Here is a 23,044-nt window from a genome sequence, read left to right on the forward strand (position 1 = left end):
GGTAGCAAAATTTCAGGGCATAGTTTTATTCCATTCAATTCAAGAATATTCTATTGAGTAACACCCACTCAGCACCTGGCACTCTAAGTAAGTAATGAGAATCCAAAGATGAAAGAAGATTTAGCAAGGGGGAGAGGAGGTGGGCAGATATATAAAAAACAATCACAAGAGAGTCTGAGAAGCCTGATGATTGCTATGCGTGAAAGGAGGAACAGGCAGCTCAAAGGGTGGGTGATTAACTCCACCAAAGGAAGCATCACTCAGAGATCTAAGGGTTGCAAGATGGCAGCCAGTGGAGTGGGTTAGGGATACACATGTTATTTTGAAAAAGTGAGACAACATTTTAAAAGGAGAGGTTTTCACATAAAAATCCAGATTTCTGGCTTTTCTTGAAAAAAAGCACAAGATCTGGTGACAACTTAGCAACAACGGGGCAGAGTTAGGCATTGGCTCTCCAATACCCAAGGGTCCCACTAAAGGAGCCTGGACCCTGTAGGCATCTGAGTTTGCAAGCCCCGTCAGAATAATGGCACAGTCTTCAGGATTTCAGATTCCCAGCCCCAATAAGAGAAATGAGGGCTAAAGGCTGAGTGTGCTTTGAGATTCGCTTTCCTGGAAACAAAACAGCAAAAAGCCTAAAGAACTGTCTCTCTCTGCATCACTCGACACTGGGCGGCCAGAGCTGACTCATTCAGCAATCTGTGCTGCTCGTAAGTAGCTGGGAGTACAGCTTGCTGATGTGGTCCGAGAGGAAAAATTTCTCAGACTCCAAGCATATGGTCAATTTGGAACAGAGCAACCCACTTAGCACAGCTCTCGGCAAGCACTGCATCTCTTCTCAGAATCACCGGAGGCATCTGGTATAGAAAATGAGGACCACAGCAGCCTGGGCTCAGTCAGCAACACGGAAGCAGGCCGGTCCTCATGGGCTCACCACGGCCTCCCACAGCCTCCCCCAGCTCAGACTTCTCTCCTGGCTCCTGACTGCCCAGTGGACACCTCTGCCGCAAACACGATGAGACCAAACTGATGCCTGAGACCAAACTGATGCCGTTCACACTCATCTTGTGGTGGATGCTCTCTGTGCCCTGCCCACATCCCCTCCGATCCCCGCTCCCAGTTCTGTGTGTCTCCCCAGCTTCTGCATGCTTTGCAGTCTTCTTTGGCTACTGGAGCTGCTTTGCCTGGATGAGCTCTAGACCTGGAAGTGTCTGGGGAAGCTCAAGGCAAATGGCTCCCAGGTGCAGAAGTATGAAAGCCAGTTCCCTGGCCTCAAGGTGGACTCACCGAAGGATCAGCCAGCTCCCTCCCCTTCCTGTCTCACGTCCCCACTCCTAAGTGATTCCTCCTGGGAGCACTTCCTTAATAACCACTTGCATGTGAATCCTCCTCTCAGGGTCAGCTTCTGGGAAAACCCCACCCAGATACATCCTCTTCCCCATCCCCACTCCCTCCTTCTTCCAGTTACTCCTCCCAGCCACTCAGGGTCAAAAGCTCACTCATATTTTGATTCTTCCTCTTCCTTCATGCTGCCCCTTTCCAGCCAAACATTAAATCCATTATTCTCTCCTATCAGACATATCCCACATCTCTCTCTTCCTTGCCTTCTTACTACCGCCTACTTTAGTCACCGATTGTCTCCCACCATAACTAATGCCATCAGCTTCCATTTTCTTCCCCTCTTATGCTTCTCCTTTTAAGCTTTTAAAAACTCAACACTTCTAATGGTTGATCCTGTAAAACAAAACAAAAATATTGCAATGGTTCTCCACTGACTTCAGGATAAAGTTCAAACTCAGCCCAGCCATCGGAGGCATCCCGATCCAGGCCCCCATACTTCTCGCACCTTTTCTTCCCACTTCCCTCTGGACCTCGTGCTCCAGTCACCCTACATCATCTGTGGTCTGCTTTCCAGGCTCCAGGCTCCTCTGGGCCAGTCCCCCTGCCTGGAAGGCCCTTCCCCTTACCTGTTCCCTGTTCAAATCTACCCATTATTCCAGACCTAGAGCAAACAGGAGCGGCACAGTCTCCTCTGCTGAAGTACCCCCATTGACAAATTCCAGGTGAGAGATGAAAACCAAGACCCATAGATTTACCTGAGCATTCATGTAATTTGCATATATATTTTACATCCCCCTAGTAGATAAGTTTCTTGAGAGCTGGGAGCTCTTTAGAGTCAACTTTGCAGAGTGAAGCTACATCATGTTTATCTTAGAAAAATCTAACTGAAAGAGAGGAAGGTTTACCACTTAAAACAGTGCCAGTTATTCTACTCAACAGGCAGATGTGCCCCAGAATGGATGTGAGATGGGAGGTGTGGAGATCCTGTTCCCTCAATTTCGGTTCCCACAAACACCTCTCTGGGTGCAAGCATCTCATCACTTTAGGTGTGATTCCAATGAACACTCACTACGAACCCAAACCAACTTACTTCCCCATGGGGCTCATTGGTGGAAACACCAATCTGATCTAGTCCTGAAGGAAAACATGCATTGGTCAGGTAGAGAGATGCTACAGTATTACATTTCACGGGCAATTAAAGAGATTTTTCAAGGGCAGTTTTGATTATATGCATTTTCCACCTTCCACAAGGGTTTCAGAATCCCACCCCCTGCATTAGCTGCAGCTCCTCTGTGTGCCCCACCTCCTGACCCTAGGTCACAAGGCACCTGATGAATGTCAACAGAGTTCACAAATGTCCTGGTCCCCTGTATCTTATAAGGCGTTATTCCAGGGGACCTGGACCCAAGTGGCTTCAACCCATTAGTGATGAAAAACACATCACTGACACCCTGAACTCGCTCTCTCTGTGAACAACGACAATTCAACAGCTGAAAAATGCAGCACAATACATTTTTACACTTACCTCTATAACCATAAAATGACCTAGAATTAAACCCACACTCACAAAACATCAGAAGTGACATTTTAATAACTGACTTCTCTTAGCCATCAAGTTTTGAGATCTTTGGCAACTCCTTCTAAGGAAAACTGCCCCCCAAAAATTGAAGGACAACTTAACTGTACTTAGAATTCAGAGTGAATGCAACCATATTGCCTGTTAAAAATCACTAAGTCTTCCGAAGAGAGAGTTGAGAGAAGGAAGAACAAACTCTCTACTTATTCACTAAGTATGTCATATTTGGCTACTCATTCCTGAGTTAGTTTTCAAAGTATCTGACTTTGACTAAATTCGACACACGTAGGATCAAGAACAACGTATGGTTAGATGTGGGGTTTGGCTTGCCATCTTAAAATGAAGTGGCAGTTATCAGGAATTTTCAAAAGAAAAGATCAGGTGATTTTTCACGGATTTAAGTGAAATTTGTCAAAATGGTAGAGGGCTCAGAGGAATGTCACTGCAATGAGCTTCCAGAATGACTCATCAATAATCCAGCTGGACTGTCAATGATGCTCTCAACTCACTCAACCTCCACCAGAACACATTTCATTATAAGACTTAAATAAACTCTTCCCATCTCTTGGGCATCACTCCTATGTTTGCCCAAAAGAAATCAGGCCCAAGTGAAAAGCTCCTTCCTCCAGAAACATTTCCTTGGGCTCCTTCCCAGCAGGAGGTGACTTCTCCTTTTTCCACACTCCCATGGCAGGAGTTGCCTGTCTTATTTTCTCAGTTAAATTGTAGGTCCCTGGAAGGCAGGCTCCATGTCCAGGTGAGCCTTGTACTGCACTCTCTATCTTCCCACCAAGCAGAGCTCCTAGCATGATGTCTTACAAAGATTAAGCTCAATAAGTGTTTGCAAATGAGTGAGTGAGTGAGTGAATGAATGCAAGCTTATATGGTTCTGTTCTTTTTCCTGCTCTTGCTGCAGACCCCAAAGACCAGTTACTTGCTAAAAACTTTATGCTCACCTGTCAAACACATTAAGGTTGATATTCACGCTTCAAGTCCTCATCCCACGGTGATTCTTGCTAATGAACTTGATTTGGACTGATAGTAATTTAGGAAGTTTATCTACAGCTCTTTCAATGTGGTCTACTTAGAAAATATTAACCAGGCATTTACTGCCTTTTCGAGAGCTAAATCATTTCATTTAACAGCATCTATAGCTGTCAGAACTTTGGCAGACTTTGTGAAAAATATCATTTTAACTGTCCATATTAAAAATTAATCACATAAGATTTACTTTGTTTTGATTCTACTACGTAAACTCCCTACTGATACAGAAAAAGTTCTGTTGTTTTTTGTTTTAATAGTGTGAGGTCTTTTCCTCATGATGCAAAAACACATGGTTATTGCATTTGCTAGGAGAGAAAATGCCTATCCTTTAAAATTTTATTGTATAATGACTCTGCTTTCCCACCACCACTGGTCCTCCCACCCAATACTAATGGGGAGTGGAAGTGGGGGAAATTCTCTTGGCCATTTTTGCCATGAGAATGACAAATTACCATTCTCATTACCATACTTGGTAAATTACCACACTGTTGCAACTTCCTTTAAAAAAAAAAAACGAGGGGGGGGGGCAGTTTCAAAGACCCAGCACAAAGTTATCCAAGGAATTTCTTCCTTTGTATCTGCTTATTAAGGAGCTGGAATGTTTGTTAAAATTATCCAGGCAGGTGGTCCGGGCACTCTGGCCTAGAGTGAACTCAAACCCAAGGGCAATGCCACCTTCCCTTTCTTGAAAACTCTCCTGCACACCCCTGTCTCATTCTTCTTAATAGCTGGACTCATTTTCCTCTTCTGGAAAGTAAGTGCATTAGCTCAGGGCCTGTCCTCAGTAGAAGGAAAGAACCCCTATTGAACATCCTAGTTCCACTGCTGGCTTGTAACGGACTAGTCCCAAAAGTGGGGGTTCTTATTCCCGAAAAGGAGCTTTCTTGCCCACCTCATCCAATCAGATAATTTAGAGTTGATTCAGGCCTTGCAAATCACTTAGTACCAGAAAAATCTATTGATGTGCCCCCCACATTACACCACTTACTAGTAGCCAAGTGCAGCCTGGAACACAGACCCTCCAACCAGGCACCTTGTGTTCTTTCTCACCTTTCCCGGCACTCAAAACTCTTCCCAGGAGTGAAGTGGCAATCCCCAGGAGTGTTGGTGAGTGTCAGGCATGGAGCCAGACAAGAATTAGTCAGGTCCTCTACACACGTGCTATGCTAAGTGTGGTCCATGGACCAGCAGCATTGGCATCACCTGGGAACGTGTGGGAAACGCAGAGCCCCAGGCCCTAACCCAGACCTGCGTAATCAGACTGCACTTGAACAATAGCCCCAGGAGATTCAAGGAGGCAGAGCAAAGTTTGAGAAGTGCTGCTCCATAGCAAGAAAAAAAAGACACCTTCACATTTAGAGTCAAGTTCATTTATGATGTGCAGACTTCATGGCAAGTCTCACGCTTACATCACCTATAGTGGAATTACATCCTGTGACCTGATCAAAGGGGACTTGTCCCCTCTAAACATCAAGGCCAATGGACTAATCTAAGTACAGAAACAGGGGAGCCCCGTGAATGCCTTGTGTAATCTGGAAGGCACATGGTAAGTCGGATTTATTTTGCACATGGTAAGTGGGTTTTATTTTGTTTCCTTTCTGAAATTCAGATTTATTTGAAGACTGTTGAGTGGTAAAATGGAGGAAAAGTGGAGTAATGAATACTGCCTCATCAAAAAATCAAAGATACCCTCCCCACTTTTTTTTCATAAAGAGGTTGCCCACAAGCATCATGGGTGCAGGAACACAACAGGTGCTTCACATCGAGGTTAAGATGCAGGAATGGAAGTCAGCCTGCCTGGGAGCAAGTCAGAGCTCTGCTTGCTGCCATGTGTGTCACCTAGACAAATAATTCAACATCTGGGCCTCAGCTTCCTCACCTTTAAAATGGGAATAACAATAGTACCTATTTCATAGGCTGATTATGAGGATGAAACGATATTTATAAAGCCTGGCACACAGTAAGCTCTCAATAAATGTGACCTACAGTCACTATGCAATGCATGTCCTATGTGTCAACGGAATCTAAAACCACTATGGCTCCCAGAACAATTTCCTCTTGTGATTGACCAAGATATTGATCCACAGCCAACTGACCAAAGAAACCAATATGCAAAAAAGGCAGACATTGAGTAAAGTTTCACTCTACGAAACCCATGGTAATTCTGGACATTAGCAAAGGTACGCCATCTTTGACTTCAAACTCTAGTGCATGTTGATGTGGACTAAGCCCCATGGCTTGATGAGCCATGAAGAAATGAAGAACTCCGCTTGCCAGGAAAGAGGAGCCCTTCTTAGTCACACAGCCTCCCGCATCACAGCTGTCCCTCGTGAGCTCACTAGCTGAACGTCTGTCCACTCAGCAAAATAACTTTTAAAAAGAGAGAAGGAGAGGCAGTCACTCTGTATTCTCTCTTTCTAAAATATGGCGTATGATGTCATTCCTCCCATAATAATTGGCCAAAGGACAGATCTGATTTCCCAGACTTTACTTCAATTTTTATTTTTACAAAAGCAGCATATTGCACTTTCTATTCTATCTTCATTGTTTTAAAGAAATCATTTAAAATTAATGTTACTCCTTTTGAGAAACCAACCTCCACCTCTCTTTTCCTAATTAGACCCAATAAAAATATAAGAGAAAGCATTCAGTTGGGCAAGATACTGAAAAACATCCTCAAAGCCTGGAAAATCAAAATCAAGACCAAATCAATTACAGCACTTGATTCAAGTGGATTTTGGTTTTCCTCCCAAGTGACTGACAGAACTTATCATGGGTTCAAAATGTTCAAGTATTTCTAGAGTTTGGGGGAAAGCATTAAGTTTCTATATATCTTTTTAAAAAATTAGTGTTTTCCAGCCATGCTTTTCAGATTAATAGTATTATACTTTCCCTAGCTGATCATTCTGGGAGCACACCTCTTCAGAGGAGACATTTTTCTCTATGTGTAATCCAATAAATTAAAGTGTAATCTTTGCTAGGAGAGAAAAATGCCTGTCCTTTAAAATTGTATTTTATAATGACTCTGCTTCCAAACACTAATGATGTGTGTAATCCAATAAGTTAAAGAAGGGAAAGGATACAAAATGGAACCTTGCTTATGCAATCGTGTGTGGACAGACACAGGACACGAAGAAACCTCTCTCTGGCTGGATAACATACTGCCTCACCTGTCAGAGGGCAGAGGCCCTGGGAACATCATGCAAATTTCAAACACACACCCTGGCCCCCCCCAATCCTCCATTTCCCCACTAACCATCCACCCACAGAGGCCTTACCTGTCGGTTTTCTTGATCAGAATGGCCCTGAAGATGTGCTGGAGGGGTGTCTTCTCCTGCTCGTGGATTGGCTGCACGAAAGGGTGCAGGGCCACCAGCGAGAAGCCCTGCTGGTACAGCTCCAGGAGCTGGGCGGGCAGGTCACGCAGGGAGGACAGCCTCACCGCCGAGGAGTGCGGGAGCTCCGCTGGGAGTAGAGAGAGGAGAGGCTCATCAGAGACCCACCAAAACCGCCTGCCCCACCGCATCTGAGTCCCTCTCCTCTTGCCCTTGCAAAGGATCTCTTGGTCACCTCTTGCTAAAAGGGAGTTTGTTCCCTCTTAACTACTGTCTTCAAAGAGAACTTACAAGCACCCGCTTATTTTCCAACTCATCGAAAGGCATTGATAATTGGATGTTTTAAATCTAGAGTCAATCTTCTCAGAGACCACACTGGAAAAGTCGTTTCCACCTCCTCAAAGAATAAAAAAGAAAGAAAAGAAGAAGAGGGAGGGGGAGGAGGAGAAGACAACCACTGTATGTGAATACAAAATCGCCAGGTGGCGAAAAGCAGCATCAACAGTCAAAAGATAAACTGGACTTCTGTGACACTTAAGACAAAGGGGTAATTTCCTTGATTTCCAAAGAAAGCACTCCAAAAAAAAAAAGAAAAATGGGCAAAGTATATGACCAGGCAATTGCCTAAAAAACATAAAATCAATATTTGAAAAGACACTCAAATTAACTCAACATTAGAACTATGCATATCAAAACAAATAAATATTCTTCACCTATGAATTACTTTAAAATTTGGATTTAAAAAACATTTTAAGAAAGGCAGACAAGATTCAAAATTCAAAAGGTACAAGTGTATACAGTGAAAAGTCTACATCCCAGCCCTATCCCTGCCTCCCAGGCTTTTTCCCTAGAGGCAATAAATATTATCCATTTTTTTGTATACACGTCAACATTCGCTGAATTCATACACAAGTAAATAGGTCTATACATCTCCTTACCCTTTTACCCAAATGGTAGTATAATGTCACACACCTGGCTTTTTATCAATTAACAGTATACTCTTCTAAGAGACCATTCAATAGCAGTACACAGAGCTCTTCCTCACTCTTTTTACAGATGCACAGTGTTCCATTGTGTGATATACCGCAGATTATTCAAACTTTTGCTTTTATAAGTAATGCTGCAATGAAAAATATCGCTCCAACATGATTTCACATGTTTGCACGTATACATAGTACCTCTAAAGAAATAAATTCCTAGGTGTGGAATTGCTGGGCTAAAGATAAATACATGATAATTTTTTCAGATATTGCCAGACTTCCTCCATAGAGTAGTATCGATTTAGCTCCCATCAGTGATGTACAAAGGTATTTCTCTTCCCATGCCCTGGCTAATCTCATACTGAAAAAATGACCCCTGTGAGGTGGTAATTTATATTTCTCTTATAATGTAATTTGTATTTTTTCTTATTAAACATTTCATGTTTAAACGCTATCTGTGTTGCCTTTTCTGTTAACTGCTCGTAATCTGTGCCTAGTTTTCTATTGGGTTATTGGTCCTTTTTTCTATTGGTTTGTAGGAAATCTTTATATATTAGGAAATTTAGTTCTTTTTTTGTGATCCCAGTTGCAAATATCTTTCCCTAATTTATTGTCTTTTGACTTTGCATAAGGTAGGTTTTGCTATGAAGAATTTTTTTTTTTCCTGAGGAAGATTTGCCCTGAGCCAACATCTGTACCAATCTTCCCCTATTTTGCATGTGGGTCACCGCCACAGCATGGCCACTGCCGAGTGATGTAGGTCCATGCCCAAGAACCAAACCCAGGCTGCTGAAGCAGAGTGCACAGAACTTAACCACTAGGCCATGGGGTCGGCCCCAAGAATCTTCTTTTTAAGAAGTTAAATTTATCAATCTTATCTTCAATGAGTTCATGTCATAGCAGAGAGATGTGGGATTATAAAACAATTCTCCTGTGATTTCTTGTAGTACATATTTCATTTTTTGCATGTAAATTTTTGATTTGGAATTTATGCAACATGAATTAAACATTTTCCCTTTTTTTAATCCATTTTCCTCATTGATTTGAGTTGCCACCTTTATCATATATTCCTAAATATATTTTAGTTTATGACTATAATGCGTTAATATATTTTAACAATTTTAGTTTCATATTATGTTTTAATATCAAGCTATTTCCTGAATCTTCCTATCTTCTTGTTTATTTTCTGAATCTTCCTGTCTATTTTTACTTATTTGTTTTCCCAAAGGGTCTTTAAAATCAGCTTATCAAATTCCCCCTCCAAAAAAAAATCATGTATATATTTTTATTGGATCATGTTCAAATTATAGCTTAACTGAGGGAGAATGGATATTTTCATCATGCTACAAGTTCCCAGGTAAGAACATGGCATAACTTTCATCTACTCAAGTCTTCAGTCCTTCAGATGCATATTAAAGTTTTCTTCACATAAATATTGCACACTGTCAAGTTTATTCCTAGTTACTTTACAATTTATTACTATTGGAATAGTAGAATTTTTTCTCCTTTTAATTCTATGATATCAATCGTGGGCAAGAATGTTGGGGAAACGGGCATGCTCATCACAGTTGATGGAGTGAACCTTTCTGGAGGGCAACGTGGTGACTGCCTTCAAACCTAAGTGTCCACGCCCTTTGTCCAGCAACTCCACTGCTGGGTATTATGCCTATGGCTGGGCTCATAAAAGTTTTTCAAGACATATGGACAAAGAAAGATAATCACTACAGGGTTGTTCGTATAGCAAAAACCTGGAACCCAAGTGTTCTTCACTGGTGGGCTAGCTAAACAACGATGAATCCTATGAACCATTTAAGAAGATTAAAGTAAATCTGTTATGTGCTGATGGAAACGAGTCCAAGATACATTAGTAAGTTAAGAGGCAAGGTGTCTAACAGTGTTTATCATACAATACTATCGTATAAAAAAATAGGACGGGGGCCGGCCCGGTGGCGCAAGCGGTTAAGTGCGCGCGCTCCGCTGCGGCGGCCCGGGGTTCGCTGGTTCGGATCCCGGGCGCGCACCGACGCACTGCTTGGTAAGCCATGCTGTGGCCGCGTCCCATATAAAGTGGAGGAAGATGGGCACCGATGTTAGCCCAGGGCCGTCTTCCTCAGCAAAAAAAAGAGGAGGATTGGCGGATGTTAGCTCAGGGCTGATCTCCTCACAAAAAAAAAAAAAAAAAAAAAAAAAAAATAGGACGGATAGACATGAATAAAGAATTTTTTCTGGAAAAAATCACAAAAACATCAATATTGGAAAGAGAGACTGGAGTAGAGAGGGGAGAAGGGGAAGGTGGTTTTTACCTTATTTTGTACTTTTGGTACTATTACCATCAACAGGGATCATTTGGGCGGAGGGTTTATGAGACATTTAAATTTTCTTCTTTATATGTAAAAACAATATTATTTACAAGTTTTTAATGTATTTTTAAAAATAATGTGTTATTTTAAAACACACACTTAAAAACAAAATCTAGGGGTACTTAAGAATATTACTTAACATCAGATACTGCAGCTCTCATCTCCATATATCATACAAGAGGTTTACACGAAAAAAAAGAAAAACTATCGCAATGAGTCACTCTACAGCTAGTGTCCAGCATCCTGGTAAACTCTCCATTCATAACAGCAACAACTAGGAGACTGGCCAGGAAAGCAGAAAAGTATGCAATCTTTCCCTTGAAGGGAACACTCTGGATATGCTAGATAAAAAATCTAAAGGTAAGTCTAGTAAAGAATGCTAAGTCCCTCCACACTCCCCCACACAGAAACCCATCAAGGTCTCACAAGCAGCTCCTTGGACCCGGGCAAGAGGGCCCCCACTCCAGACCCCACGCTTTAGAGCAGGGATCCTCCAAGAGCGCACCTCGGCCCACCAGCAGCAGCGGCACCCGGGAACTTGTTAGCAATGGAGACTTCTGGGCCCCACCCCAGACCTACTGAATCAGAATCTGAGCCATCTACATCTTCACAAGCCCTCCAGCAGATTCTGAAGCTGAGAACTACTCTCCAGAAAGTTCCACTTTGGCCCTCCTCCGACGACTCTCCTCTCCACGGGCCAGGAAACGGTGGATCTAAGGGCATGCACCCACCTGTGCCCTGCAGCCCACAGTCACACAGCCAAGACCCGGGAATTCTCTGCCCTGACAGCCCCGGGCCCACCTTGGGGGCCTGCGCTGGCTTCTTCCCGGGTCTGTAGCCAGGGTGGACCAATGGTCCCCGCTATGTGCACACCCCCAGGCCCAAGGCGGGACAGAGACTAGGGTGAGGCAAGCGAGGAGACATTGCCACAGGTGCAAAATTTAAGGGGCACCAGAAACTCAGCAACGAAGATAAATATTTAATGCACTATATTAAAAAGTGAAAATTAATGCAAAAAATCCATAATAAACAAAACATCAACAATTTTAATAAGGACAGGATCAGATTATTGATTTTTCCTTTCGCCTCAGGCTCCAGTATGGCTCCACACAGCACTGTTACTGATCTCGTCTTTTTCACATATGTTGCCTCACTTGCCTCACCCTAGTGCTGGCTCAGGCCCAACATCTCCTCTTGCACTCTGGTCCTGGCCCTGCAAATGACAGGAGTGGCTCTGCACGGAGGTTGTGCCAAAGGAAACAGGGGCAGGTTTCCTCTGCTGTCAAGAGATTATGAAGCCACTGAACCAAAAGGGCACAACTGTGTGTGGCATAGACGCTGGTTGTTTTATTTGAAAAACTGAATGGACTCGTGAGAGGGGTGTAGACCTTTCCAGGGGGTAAGGTCACGATATCCATCAAACCTAAAAATACTATGCAGCACTAAGATCCCCTCTTCTTTGATAGAACTGCAAATAAAGAGCATCTGTGAGTCATCAAATATGAGACCTCAAACACAGCCAGTCTCTACACAGTTCAATATTCTGTGAATGTTTCAAGTATTTCAAACTCTTACTGCTATAATAAAATAAACCTTCACTAAGATTTTGATAATTTATATACTCGTTTCTTCTTATGCACCACGCTGTAATGAAAAAATAAAAGTATGGGGCCGGCCCGATGGCATAGAGGTTAAGTTCACACCTTCCGCTTCGGTGGCCCAGGGTTCTCCGGACCGGATCCTGGACAAGGACCTACTCACCGCTCATCAAGCCATGCTAGGTGGCGTCCCACACAGAAGAGCTACAACTCTACAACTATGATACACAACTATGTACTGGGGCTTTGGGAAGAAAAAAGAAAAAGAGGACGATCGGCAACAGATGTCAGCGCAGGGCCAATCTTCCTGAAAAAAAAAAAAAAAGATTCAAATGCTTTCAATTACCTAAAAAAAAAAACAAAAGTAGTTGATGTGGTTAGAAGACTTGGGATTCTAGTAGCAGCCACATTTCTCACTAGCATTAATCCTAGGCACGTGGACATTCAGTTTTCTCGTATAAAACGGAGATAATAACATCAGCCTGTTTCCTATCATTGAGTAGTTGTGAGAATCAAACAGGATAATGTGTGTGTAATGGATAAAGCTCAAAACTATCATAGTCAGTGGTGCCAGCAGTGGTGGACAGGGAGTGGGCCAGGGACACTGGTCAGCTGCAGGTGGTGACGATAACATGGTCCTGGGCCACTAAATCGCTCCTCATTCCCACCCACACCCCTTAACCTCCAGGCTCCCAAATCAGTGTACTAAAAATATTAGCCTATCAACTACTTTATTGTTAAATGCTTCCTGAATAAAACATAAAACCTTTTAAATTTTCATCTTAAAATCTAAAGATGTATCTCCTATCAAAACTCAGAAATTTTATGGCTTTAATTTTTGGTGTGCATGTTGTCAAAGTAAGGTTAGCTTTACGGTTAAAAAACAAATAAAAATGAATCTCAACAATCTTATCGCCATAAAAAAAAACCAGGCTCCTATTGTAAATGTGATTAAAGGCCTTAATTTCATGTTTCTATTTGAACCTTAACCTTAAACAAAAACTCTAGTTCTTGTAAACTGACCAATCCCCCAATATTATTACTAGAAAAATAAACGAAGGAATGACTTATTTGTTTGGCTGGACATACCAATTGTAGCCTCTTGGTCTATTTCTCACCCCACCCATCAGAGCAACTTCTCCACTACTCTTGTAATATTTGCGTGATCTCGTTTACAACTTATGTAACCCTGGGCATGTCATCTAACTCCCACCCCCTCTCTTGGGTCCCTCATTTACAAAATGAAGACTCTGCATAGGCAATTCTTAAAGGAACTTCCAAGTTTAAAATGCAATGATTTTATTATTTCAATTTGGAGACTAAGGTACCAGTTCCAACTAAAAAGTGACATTGGATAACATAATAAATGTTTTCAGTGTGAACTGAAAGAGTTCCCCCAAACCAGAGCCAAAATGAAAATAAGGAACAACCACACGCACTGGTGGGTGGAGAGATGGAAAGAAAGACTGCAACATAAGCTGCTGCCGGGTGGCAGGATAAACATCACTGCTGTCCGGGGGTCCCAGCCTTCTGCCTGTCCCAGGCACTAGAAGGGATTCTGCCTGCTCTGACTGTCCCCTGGGACTGCAGGGAGCCTTCCAGGGCAGTTCTAGGGAAGGGATGCCTGCACAGTGGTGGGAGAGAAAAGGGGTATTTTAGGAAGTATCTCTGGGGTGATGGGTTCCCCTCTTCCTAGCAGAGAGCTACAAGGAAAATGGTATGAATTATTGAAGTTACTTTGGTTCCTGGGCTTTTACTAGGACTCCACTCCACGACTGACCCACCTAAGTCACCTCATCTTAAGTTAAAATTGCTAATTACTAAAGGTTTTCGTATTCTAAAGATGAGGGACACTGATGAGTCTGTCTTGGCCAATGGATAAAGTAAACGAGAGACAACTTGCAGAAGAACATTCAATGAACACCAAGGCCCCACCTCGCCAAGGTGGCCTCATCTTGTCATTCCAGCCTGGTTATTGGCACGTGGGCCCAATGGTGCCAGAACTTCTAATTCTTATCTTCAAAGAAGTCAGAAATCTTGATCCTCGTAGAAACTCTCCTAATCTTTAAATTTGGCAAGAAATTTCAATTTCATTTTCAACTCCATGTGGCCCAAAGCCAAGACTTGGCAGGTTGCAGAGTCTGGATGGGGCTTGTGATCCATGTGGAGGGAGGGATGCCCACATCCTTCCTGTCCCTGATCTTAGCACCGTCGAGGCTCACATGACTGTGTGAGCATCAGTCATATACTGAGGCACTTGCGAGTCCATTCATTTCCACATCATCACAATTTACACCCAAGTCTTCAAGGATATGTCTGCAGGTATTTGACACAGGCCTCTATTTCCTAATTCCTCCCTTTTCTATACTCATGTAGAGATGAACAAAGACTTTAGAACCACACAATTATATTTTGAATCCCTTGGAAATCTTGTTTTTTTCCCTCACTCAATTACCAATAACAGACTTTTTAAAAATCAAAATATAAAAGGTACTGATGGCGGGGCCAGCCCGGTGGTGTAGCGGTTAAGTTCACGTGCTCCACTTTGGTGGCCCACGGTTGGCGGGTTCAGATCCCAGGTGTGGACCTATGCACCGCTTGTCAGGCCATGCTGTGGCAGATGTCCCACATATAAAGTAGAGGAAGATGGGTACAGATGTTAGCCCAGGGCCAATCTTCCTCAGCAAAAAGAAAAAAAAAAGGTACTGCTGGAAAGGTATTTTGCATGGCATGGGAGTCCAGAGAGCTTTTGAAATAAGTGTTTTGTTTTTCTTTCAGAAAATAACTCCATATAAATAAATAAACCATTATTCCAGGAGAAAAAAAAAGAAGAAAAAGGAAAAGAATGAAAGCAGGGGAAAAAACATAATCCACAAAACAACACATTTCTTAACACTCCTGGGATAAAGTAGATTTTGTTTTTGCTATGACTTTGCTTTGTTTAGCAAAAACATTCTGCAGCCCCATTTACTCCCTTGAAACAAAGCCCTTCAGACATCTGCAAAAGAGCCAAAGCGATGTCTTTGCTACTTCAAACTATTATTGGGAAAGTACCAGCTTCCAACACAAGAAAGAAACCACTGAGTACAGCAACCGCACATGTCACCAGACTCTACAGCAGGCAGCAGCACGTTGAATAAGCTTCTATTATTTTGCCCAGCAATCATTTGTGACTTTAACCTAATTATCCAAAGTCCACTTTGCTTCTCTAATTACATCCGATAATGGATCTGTCAATACCAAGGAGCGCCACACACGAGAGAAACACCCTCTCTCTCAGGTAATTTCCCTCACAGGTGAAGCTGATAACGACACTGTTCAACCAAATCTTTTTTTTTTTTTTTTTAGGTTCCTTGAAGGCTGCTATTTCTATAACATCAATCTGCCTGGGCTTTGCAGTAGATCCAATTTAGCAAAATACTAAAATCAATCATTTTTCAATGTGGGATTTTTCATTGTATAGGTAAGGAATAGGAATTCCGTTTTTAAAATAATGTTTGCAGCCCATGTCTTCTGTGTCATTTCTAAATCTGTGGGGAAAAAATTTCATTTTAGGGCTTTTCAAATTCAGATTTCTGTCATCTTTTTATCAAATAAATTCACGTTTCTGAAACTCACAAAAAAGAAAACACATATCCAGGCTCAGGAGACTACCCCATTAAAACGCTATTTATTCTTTTTTATTTTTTTAATTGAAGTGAAATTTACAACATAAAATCAACTATTTTAAAGTAAACAATTCAGTGGCATTTCGTACATTTATAATGTTGTGCAGTCATCACCTCTATCAAGTTCTAACACATTTTCATCACCCCAAGAGGAAACCCCATACCCACTAAGCAGTTATTCCTCTCTCCCCCGACCCTGGCAACCACCAAGGTGCTTTCATAAAGCACAATTCTTAACACCTTAACTAAACTATGGATAAACTCAAGGGGGAAATCTCTGTAAGACCAAAAGCACTTCTTTAAGCTTATATAAACCTCAGACCTACAGGTCAATCGTGGAGTAATTGTCAACGAAACAGAAGCCTCATCAACTGAGTTCTTAAGATGCGAGCCACCAGACCACAACTGATTGTTAAGCAGCAGACTATCAGACTGCCATGACAATGGGTGCGTGTGGGTGCATGCGTGCATGTGGGTGTGTGAAGGTGAGGGGGAGGAGGACTCAAGTTGTTATTGGTTTGCTTGTCATTTCAAAGCGTCACACACAGTCACAGAATTACACACACACAACATCATACTGTAAAAAATTCATTGTCAAGGTGTTTGTAAGGAGAGTGCATGAATAATTCCCAAAGACTGTACCCACTGATCAAACACAAAAGATGGCATTATTGCTCATCTCACCAGTACATGTTGTCGGAGAAGACAGGCTAAGATTCATCAAGAAAGCTTTTCAAGAAACTCCAGGCCTCATGCTGCTTAGATTTCACAGTGGGGTACTCAAATATTAAAAGCAACCAGCTAGAAACCGAACCCAGAGTATTAATAAAATATTTCACACACTTAAAAGTACTTTTTATAGAGAAGGGAAGATGCAAGGGATCACCAAGTCTTCAGAATTTCTATCCAAACTCATCCACACCAAATCCAAGAAGAGCTTAGCATGAGTCAGAAGGGAAGCTAGTTATCAATATTTTATGCCATTTTCCTAATTGGGCATGATAGCACGATAGCTGACAGTCCTGGTAGTTCTGATTTTGAGAGTACAATAAACTGATTGCATCAAAGACCAGCCACTAATGAATATGTACAAACAACATGGAAATAAAACTGTTCAGAATGTAAATGGGACCCTATATGAATTTCTATGATACAGTCTCAAGACTTTTATAACAGTAATCAGTATTGAAAATATAATGCCATATGGCCAAGTCCTTAGAGAAGGTATATCAGAAAAATAACGAATCTTTACCAGGAGCTTCCAGGGAGTCTCAATTTCAACTAAGAGTGTGATTGTTCAGATACCTTCTCATTCAGGTGTGTCGAAAGCAGAGGATCCCGCTACAGGAGCACCTGAAACGGGTAACAGACACTGAGCCTGCAAACTCATTCTGACCTGGAGTCCATGTGGCCTGTCACCCATCCACCATCTGGAGCAGTCTCACTAGAACCAGGCAGGCGACCAGCTTTTTCAGAACAAGAGGAACACAGTGCATTTTTCAAGTCTGAAACAGCCAAGTGCCATTTTAATTGCCCACATCCGTGCAATGAAATCCATTGACAGTGGAACAGCTAAACACACTATGGCTCATTCATATTATAGACCATCAAGTAGCAATTTTAAAAATGAGTTAGATCCATAGCTCTGACCTAGAGGGACATCCATTATAGATTGATAAAAGCATGATACAGAATGGTACATACATTACACGTGCCCATTTTTTTAAAAACCAAACAAAACCCCTATAAATGTGTCTAGGACCATAGGGGCACAGAGGTGTGGAAGGAGACCCACTAGATGGCTAACACTATTAATGAGGGGATTGGGAACTCTGGAGGTGGGGGGAACAAGTAGAGATCATCAACTACTTTTTTAATTACTTGCCTGCATTGTCTCACTTCAAAGTTACAAAAACAATATTAAAGAGATAGAACCATACAAGAGGACAATGACAACAGAACAACACTATTAAGTTTCTCAACAGCCTAAGTCAGGACCAGGGTCATGCTCTAAATTTCATGACCTAAAAAAATCAAGGAAGAGAAAGAGAGAGAAAAAAAAAAGGAGATCAAGGGAGGCTGTCTTTATCCATACCACCTAATTATGAGCCACCCCCGTCCATCTCTCAATCCCTCTCTCTGTCTCTCTCTCTCTCTCTCTTTCCATCCTTCCCTCCCTCTCTGTCTCTCTCTCTCTCCGTCTGTCTGTCTCTCTCTCTCTCTCTCTCTCACACACACACACACACACACACAGCTCTCTCCCTGTGCTGTCCAAGACAGTAGCCACTAGCCACATGTGGCTATTCAAGCACTCAAAATGTGGCCAGTCAGAACTGAATGTGCCGTTAAGTGTAAAATACACAGATTTCAAAGACTCAGCATGAAAAAAAAGAATGTAAAATATCTAAGTAAGAAGTTTTTAAAAATTGATAACATTGAAATGACAATATTTTGGATATATTAGGATTAAATAAAATATATTATTAAGGGGCTGGCCTGGTGGTGTAGTGGTTGAGTTCATGCATTCCACTTCAGCAGCCCAGGATTTGCGGGTTCAGATCCTGGGCATGGACCTACACACCACTCATCAAGCCATGCTGTGGCAGTGTCCCATATACAAAGTGGAGGAAGACTGGCACAGATGTTAGCTCAGAGCCAATCTTCCTCACACATACACACTATATATAGATATATATATACACACAATTAAAATTAATTTCACCTGTTTCTTTTTGCCTTTTTTAAATGAGGCTACTAGAAAATCTACACTTACATATGTGGTTCACAGTATATTTCCATTGGAAAGCACTGCTCTATACCATTACTTACCAATCATTTGTTTCATAGCATCTATCACAACTGTTAATTACATAAATTATCCATTTAATTTCTTCCCTATCTTTCCCACTAAATAAGTTCCACCAGGCTAGAGCCTACGCCAGATTTATTCACCAACAAGCTGGTCAACCCTGGTGCCTGGAGAAGGGTCACTAACAGCCATCTTTAAATAAAGAAATTCTCCACCAATATGGCGACAGCCCATGTCATGACAGCACTTTTTCCGTCAAAGAAAGTCCAATGCAAGCTGCCATGTGAGCTACTCTGGGGGATGGTTAACTCTGAGGTCCCCACACACTCTGGGCCCCCCAGTAGATTAGCCATGAGACCAGATGAAAGAATCATGATTGGTCCTAGAAAACCACTAGCCAGTGTAAAACTCAGAGGGAACCCAAAAACCTTTGTGGGTTTTTTTTAATTGTGGTAAAATATACATAACAAAATTTTTAACCATTTTTTAAGTGTACAATTCAATGGCATTAAGTACATTCACACTGTTGTGCAACCATCACCACCATCCATCTCCAGGAAACATTCCTTTAACCAACACCATAGGCCACACCTTCCACTCAACCTTTCGCCTCTGCTCCCACCTCCATGTCACCATCTTTCCTCTCTCTGCCCCCTCTGGTGTGAGCAGGAGATACAAGAGCAGCAAGAAGGAAAAAGAAGCTGGTAAGAGTCATAATAATTCACAAATGCGAAAAGCTGCCACTGAAAAAATCAAAGGTTTTTGCTTTTGACAATGAAAGCAAAGGAAGAACGTCAACATTTCACTTTGCAGAGATAGCCAAAGAAAAAGAACAACAGGACAAAGACCGTGGTTGTATACAAGAAGTGACTGAAAAATCTTAACCCCAAACAGCGTAAAATGAAAAAAAAGAAATTTCCCAGAAAGTAGGGTGCCCCAAGGGCATGGGCACATTTCACTTTGACATTCACACAGGACACAAGAGAATATTACTATTTCTTTTTATCCTGAGTTATTATCAAAAGGGTCTGAACTCTATAACAGAGTTTAACACTGGTAGATCAATAAAGTCTTTATTTAGGAGAATTTTTAAAAATTTTTGAATATAATGATATAAAATAATACACTATGGAAACTGTTGGAAAACATAAAAATTCACCACGTGCGAGACTAGTTTCAAGAGCTTATGACAGAATAAATTCCACTTTCTGGGGGCTTAGGACAACTTCTACCCACAAAGGAAGCCCACTCGTTGGCTCAAAGGCACTACCCCCACACACACCAGCACATTCACATCAGTAGATTCTCCTTTTCCTCGCTGTAGTGGAGACACGCCGTATATTCAGTGGCACAGTCACATAAGCCATTCATAAGACTTACAAAAAGCTCCACATATCGGAAACGCATTTTAATAAATAATATTCTGATGTGTATGACATCACAAAAGATTCAACAAAACTCAGTCAAATGAGAACGGGGCCAGACAGTTCTCGTGCTCTAAACAAGGCTTTCGCACCTGCACTTTCAGCTTTGCATGAACAATTACTTGGTTCATGCGCAAACTCCCAAATTGGTGCATGGAAATAGAAAATCATACACACAAGTTGAGCAGCTCCGGGCTCCGCTAACCAATTTGCATGCAAAATTGTCATCAGTACTCTCCAGTTTATTTTTTGCCCATGGAAGAGATGGGGGTCTGTGATGCCTCGGGAGGCTGATTTTAAGAGACATTTTGGTTCCCACTATAAAACAGGGGTCCCTGATAGTGCTGAGGTCTACGCATGCATGTATGTCCCTCCCAGCTGCCTTCTCATGTATTCCAATGGAAGAGGAGAAAAGCTGGAGAATAAGATCAAGTAGAATAATTAGGTGAGAGCAAACGGCCAAGGAATGTTCTTCAGAACAATAAGAGAAGAAATGTGGTAAAAAATAGTCATTTGTATTTACAGCCAGAAAAATGCCATCTATCCATGACAGTTGGCACAAGAAAGGAAAGAAAGATTTTAGCTAGGCAAGAGAAAGGACTTTCCTCACTTGCTAGTGATAATTTATTGAATGGACCACTGGGAAGTTTGGCCTTTGAGATCAACAAGGAGGATCTGATAGGCATCTATGTGCTCATAAGGCATCTTTAGGTTTTCTCTAACATTTCCTTTTCCTTCCCTCTCTTCTTTCCTTTCTTTTCCACCCTCCCCCTTCCCTCGTTTCTTTCCCCCTTTCACCCCAATAGCCACATGCCACCCGTAGCTACTGAGCACTTGAAATGTGGCTAGTGTGAACTGAGGTGTGCTGAAAGTGTAAAATACACACAGGATTTCAAAGACTTCGTATGAAAAAAAAGAATGTAAAATATGTCAATAAGAATGTTTTGAGGGGAGAGAAGTCAAGATGGTGGCGTAGGCAGACTCTGAACTCACCTCCTCCCGCGGACACAGCCAATTTACAACTACTCGTGGAAAAATTACCCCTGAGACAGAACTGAAAACTGGATAAGAGGAACTCCTGCAACAAAGGACAATCCTAATTGAGGTGGAAGAGGCAGAAACTCCCTTCTGGAGAGGAAAAATGCCGCCTTCACAAGCCGCCAGCTTCACGGCCGCCAGGAGCAGCCCACAGGTACGCAGCCCTCCCTGGAGGAGCAGGGACCTGAGCCGGGGAGCGCCCCCGCTGTGGGCATTTTGTGGACCCAGCACAATCGAGACCAGTGGCATAATATCTGACTTTGCCTGCTACTAAAACATTGGGGAGCACCCCCAGAAAACCTGGTTCACAAAGAAACTAAAACCGGCTCTTAAAGGGCCAGCGTGCAAACTCACCTGTTTCAGAAAGCATCCTAAAAGCACTAGAGAGAAAGGTGCATAGTGCTTTGGTGAAAAGAGACTCACCTGATAGGCCCTGAGTGCATCTCGGTGAGGGGTGAGACCTCTCCAGGGACTGGGACATTGGCGGCGGCCATTGTCGTGGCCTGGTGTGGGCGCACTGACACAGACGCCATTGGAGTTCTCCCTGAGGCCTGCTAGCCCAGGGTCTGCCCCACCCGCTAGAGCACCGATTTGATCCAGCTCAGCCAGGGCGGGCAGCCCACCCCAGAGACTGGTCCCACCCAACAACAAGCCCTCAGGCAACTTGTGGGCCTGCATAGATTGGTGACTGGATTCTCTGCAGCCTGGCAACTGAGCCCACTTCAGTGCGGCAGGGCGTGCACAAGGAGCTGGTGGAGAGTGTGGGGCAGTGGCGGAGTGTGTGGGGCTCCCGCCGTGGAGAGACTGGGTCTACTTCGGGTCGTCGGGGCACACACACGGAGCAGGACTGTGTTGACTGTGTGTGTGGACCTGTGGGCGGCAGGGCTTGTCAGCTGCAGAAGACTTGTGCTTCTCAAAGACCCACATAGGGAGTGTGCCCGACCTTCCAAAGTCTGAAATAATTGGGTGCTCCTGTGCCTGAGGCCAGCCCCACCCAGCTGCAATCCTCAGAGAGCTGACAAGAGACCTAAAGGCTGCAGGCTTATAGCAATTGTAAGGCCCTGAGCCTAACAACCTGCCACGCTGGGGGCCTACTCACTTAAATACTGCAACACAAATGTGGTATTAGAACTTGCAGCCAACTGTGCTGGGGCTCCCCACACCTGATAAAGAGACTGAAGGGCGCACAACAACTACAAACAGCTGAGCATTACAACAGCTGACCAGGAGCATAACTCGGCCTACCTGGCCACATACAGGGAGAGCAAACAGGCCACAACAAAAGGACACACGTAGCCCACATAGGGGCCACCCCTGGAACACTGAGAACTGAGGGAAGCACACTGCAGCCCTCCTAAGCCATCACTTACATAAGGTCACCTATCCAAGAGCAGGAGACGTAGCTGACCTACCTAATACGTAGACACAAGCACAGGCAAAGAGGCAAAATGAGGAGGCAAAGGAATACATTCCAAGTAAGGGAACAGGACAAAACTCCAGAAAAGGAACAAGGTGAAACAGAAATGAGCAACCTACCCGACAGAGAGTTCAAACTAAGAGTGTTAAGGATGCTCACTGAAGTGGGGAAAAGAATAGATGAACTCAGTGAGAATGTCAACAAAGAAATGGAAGATATAAAAAAGAACCAATCAGAAATGAAGAATACGATACTGGAAATGAAAAATTCACTAGAGGGACTCAAAAGCAGAGTAGAGGATACAGAAGAATGGATCTGCGAGCTGGACGAAAGACTAGAAGAAATTACCCAAGCTGAACAGGTAAAAGAAAAAAGAATTAAAAAGAGTGAGGACAGTCTAAGGGACCTCTGGGACGACATCAAGCGCACTAACATCCGTGTTATAGGTATCCCG

General features: G+C 42.9%; 1 protein-coding gene across 3 annotated transcripts in view; it reads right to left on the bottom strand.

The window, feature by feature from the left end:
• Positions 1–23,044, bottom strand: part of RFTN1 (raftlin, lipid raft linker 1) — a 200,834-nt gene that overhangs the window by 108,908 nt on the left and 68,882 nt on the right. For 2 of the 3 annotated variants that reach the window (XM_058553634.1, XM_058553614.1), the window contains one exon: positions 7,240–7,426. In XM_058553634.1, coding sequence (XP_058409617.1) covers positions 7,240–7,426 — 187 coding nt within the window. Of the gene's footprint in view, positions 1–7,239; positions 7,427–21,596; positions 21,771–23,044 lie in introns of those variants that run through there. The other variant, XM_058553624.1, reaches the window with a different exon arrangement.

The sequence above is a fragment of the Diceros bicornis genome, chromosome 2, assembly GCF_020826845.1.
Source record: "Diceros bicornis minor isolate mBicDic1 chromosome 2, mDicBic1.mat.cur, whole genome shotgun sequence".
Lineage (NCBI taxonomy): Eukaryota > Metazoa > Chordata > Mammalia > Perissodactyla > Rhinocerotidae > Diceros > Diceros bicornis.